The following is a 2,912-nucleotide window of genomic DNA, read 5'->3' on the forward strand; positions in this document are numbered from 1 at the left end:
CCTGGGTGTTCATTGGAAGGACTGATGTTGAAGCTGAAACTCCAATACTTTGGCCACCTCATGCGAAGAGCTGACTCACTGGAAAAGATCATGATGCTGGGAGGGACTGGGGGCAAGAGGAGAAGAGGACGACAGAGGAAGAGATGGTTGGATGTCATCACCAACTCAGTGGACATGGGTTTGGCTAACTCCGGGAATTGGTGATAGACAGGGAGGCCTGGCATGTGTGGTTCATGGGGTCACAAAGAGTTGGACATGACTAAGAGACTGAACTGACCTGATGAGACCAGATACCATGATCTTCAATTTAGTTCAGTCACTCAGTCATGTTTGAGTCTTTGCGACCCCATGGACTGCAGCATGCCAGGCTTCCCTGTCCATCACCAACTCCCGGACCTTGCTCAAACTCAAGTCCATTGAGTAGGTGATGCCATCCAACCATCTCATCTTCTGTCGTTGCCTTCTCCTCCTGCCATCAACCTTTCCCAGCATCAGAGTCTTTTCTATTAAGTCATTTCTTTGCATCAGATGGCCAAAGGATTGGAGTTTCAGCTTCAACATCAGTCCTTCCAAAGGATATTCAGGACTGATTGCCTTTAGGATGGACTGCTTGGATCTCCTTGCAGTCCAAAGGACTCTCAAAAGTCTTACCCAACACCACAGTTCAAAAGCATCAAGTCTTTGGCACTCAGCTTTCTTTATAGTCCAACTCTCACATCCATACATGACTACTGGAAAAACCATAGTTAACTACACAGATCTTTGTCAGCAAATAATGTCTCTGCTTTTTAATATGCTGTTTAGGTTGGTCATAGCTTTCCTTCCAAGGAACAAGTATTTTTTCATTTCATGGCTGCAGTTCCCATCTGCAATGATTTTGGAGCCCAAAAAATATAGTCTGCCACTGTTTCCATTGTTTCCCCATCTATTTGCCACAAAGTGATGAGGCCAGGTGCCACAATCTTCATTTTTTGAATGTTAGGTTTTAAGCCAGTTTTTTCACTCTCCTCTTTCACCTTCATCAAGAGACTCTTTAGTTCCTCTTCACTTTCTGACTTAAGGGTGGTATCATCTGCATATCTGAAGTGATTTGTGTAAATGGCAAATGTAGTTGTAGGTAGTGACATAAAAGGAGTCAAGACACATATTATGTGCCAGAGATGAAGTGAGGTTAAGAAATGACACAACTTGAATGGCTGAAGGATTGCTTTATGAACAATTTAAAAATGGAATATGTGTGTTCTGCCAAAGGCCATCTCTACCTCTTCTTTTTCTCTTTGTGGTGCACTATACCACCGTCCCTACCCCTCCAAGTCTGACCATGGACATCTACTATCTTAGCATGTTTGTTCTATTCTCTTATTTATAGATGAGTAGTCCTGGAGGCTGTGGTGAAAGGAACATTGCACATGGAAGTGACCCAACTACTTTAGATGACCACAGGAAAAATGCTGTTTAGTAATTATATGGTCCTGAGAAGGAATTGAGGAGATTTATAGTCTTCGGAGTGTAAATATCCTTGAATAAGTGATTATTATATTTAATAATATAAAAAATTATTAATATTTTAATTTCCTTTTCTTTTTCTTTAGTTTCCTTTTCAACATTCTAACTGATATATCAGTTCATGGAATGAATCACTCCATGGTGTCAGAGTTTGTGTTCCTGGGACTCACCAACTCCTGGGAGATCCAACTTCTTCTCTTCATGTTCTCTTCTGTCTTTTACATGGCCAGCATGCTAGGAAACTCCCTCATTGTTCTCACTGTGATGAGGAACCCTCACTTACACTCCCCCATGTACTTTCTGTTGGCCAACCTCTCCATCACCGACCTGGGAGTTTCTTCTGTAATTTCTCCCAAGATGATTTGCGACATTTTTAGAAAACATAAAGTCATCTCCTTTGGAGGCTGCATCACACAAATCTTCTTCATCCATATCATTGGTGGTGTGGAGATGGTGCTTCTTATCGCCATGGCCTTTGACAGATATGTTGCCATATGTAAGCCTCTCCACTATTTCACTATTATGAGCAGAAAAATGTGTCTTCTGCTTCTTGTTGCTGCATGGATAATTGGCTTTATTCACTCTGTGGTTCAACTGGGTTTTGTTGTAAAATTGCCAATCTGTGGCCCTAATATAATTGATAGCTTTTACTGTGACTTTCCTCAGTTCATCAAACTTGCCTGCACAGACACCTTCAGGCTAGAGTCCATGGTCACAACCAACAGTGGATTCATATCCCTGGGATCATTCTTCATATTGATTGTCTCCTACATTTTTATCCTCATCACTGTTCGGAAACACTCTTCAGGTAGCTCATCTAAGGCCCTCTCCACTTTGTCAACTCATGTCATGGTGGTGATTTTGTTCTTCGGTCCTTGCATCTTTGTTTACATCTGGCCTCACTCCACGTCACACCTAGACAAATTCCTTGTTGTTTTTGATACAGTTCTCACCCCTTTTTTAAATTCAGTCATCTATACATTGAGGAACAAAGAAATGAAAGTGGCAATGAAGAAAGTATGCAGTCAATTTATTATTTACAGAAGGATTTCTTAAATGCCCAAAGTATTATAAAGTCTCTTTACTGAGTTGGAGTGATATTATGCTTCTATTATTAATATTGGGAGTTTCCAAGTACTATATTCACATTTAGATGACCCAGATTAAAACAATATGATTCTTTTACAAATGTTAACTGAGAAACCATGTCACTGACTATGGTTGGAGGAAGTATATGGTGTGGTAAAAAGTATCTTCTGGAGAAGGCCAATTGCTTGTTTCTCAGGAGACATTCTCTGATGGATTTACTATGGTCTGGACTTCTACACACTCCATGGGGTCACTAAGAGTCGGACACGACTGAGCAACTTCACTTTCACTTTCATGCCTTGGAGAAGGAAATGGCA

General features: G+C 41.0%; 1 protein-coding gene across 1 annotated transcript; it reads left to right on the forward strand.

Moving 5' to 3' along the window:
* Positions 1 to 335: 335 nt before the first annotated feature.
* Positions 336 to 2,562, forward strand: LOC129620552 (olfactory receptor 4F3/4F16/4F29-like). The gene has a single exon (XM_055536367.1). It carries the CDS (start codon positions 1,633 to 1,635, stop codon positions 2,560 to 2,562), a length of 930 nt encoding a protein of 309 aa, XP_055392342.1. The 5' UTR covers positions 336 to 1,632.
* Positions 2,563 to 2,912: the final 350 nt, after the last annotated feature.

The sequence above is a fragment of the Bubalus kerabau genome, chromosome 10 (genome assembly GCF_029407905.1).
Source record: "Bubalus kerabau isolate K-KA32 ecotype Philippines breed swamp buffalo chromosome 10, PCC_UOA_SB_1v2, whole genome shotgun sequence".
NCBI classification, from domain to species: Eukaryota; Metazoa; Chordata; class Mammalia; order Artiodactyla; family Bovidae; genus Bubalus; species Bubalus kerabau.

Excerpts from the sequence above, each read along its gene's own strand:
- LOC129620552 (XM_055536367.1), top strand. The coding sequence starts at position 1,633 with ATGAATCACTCCATGGTGTCAGAGTTTGTGTTCCTGGGACTCACCAAC.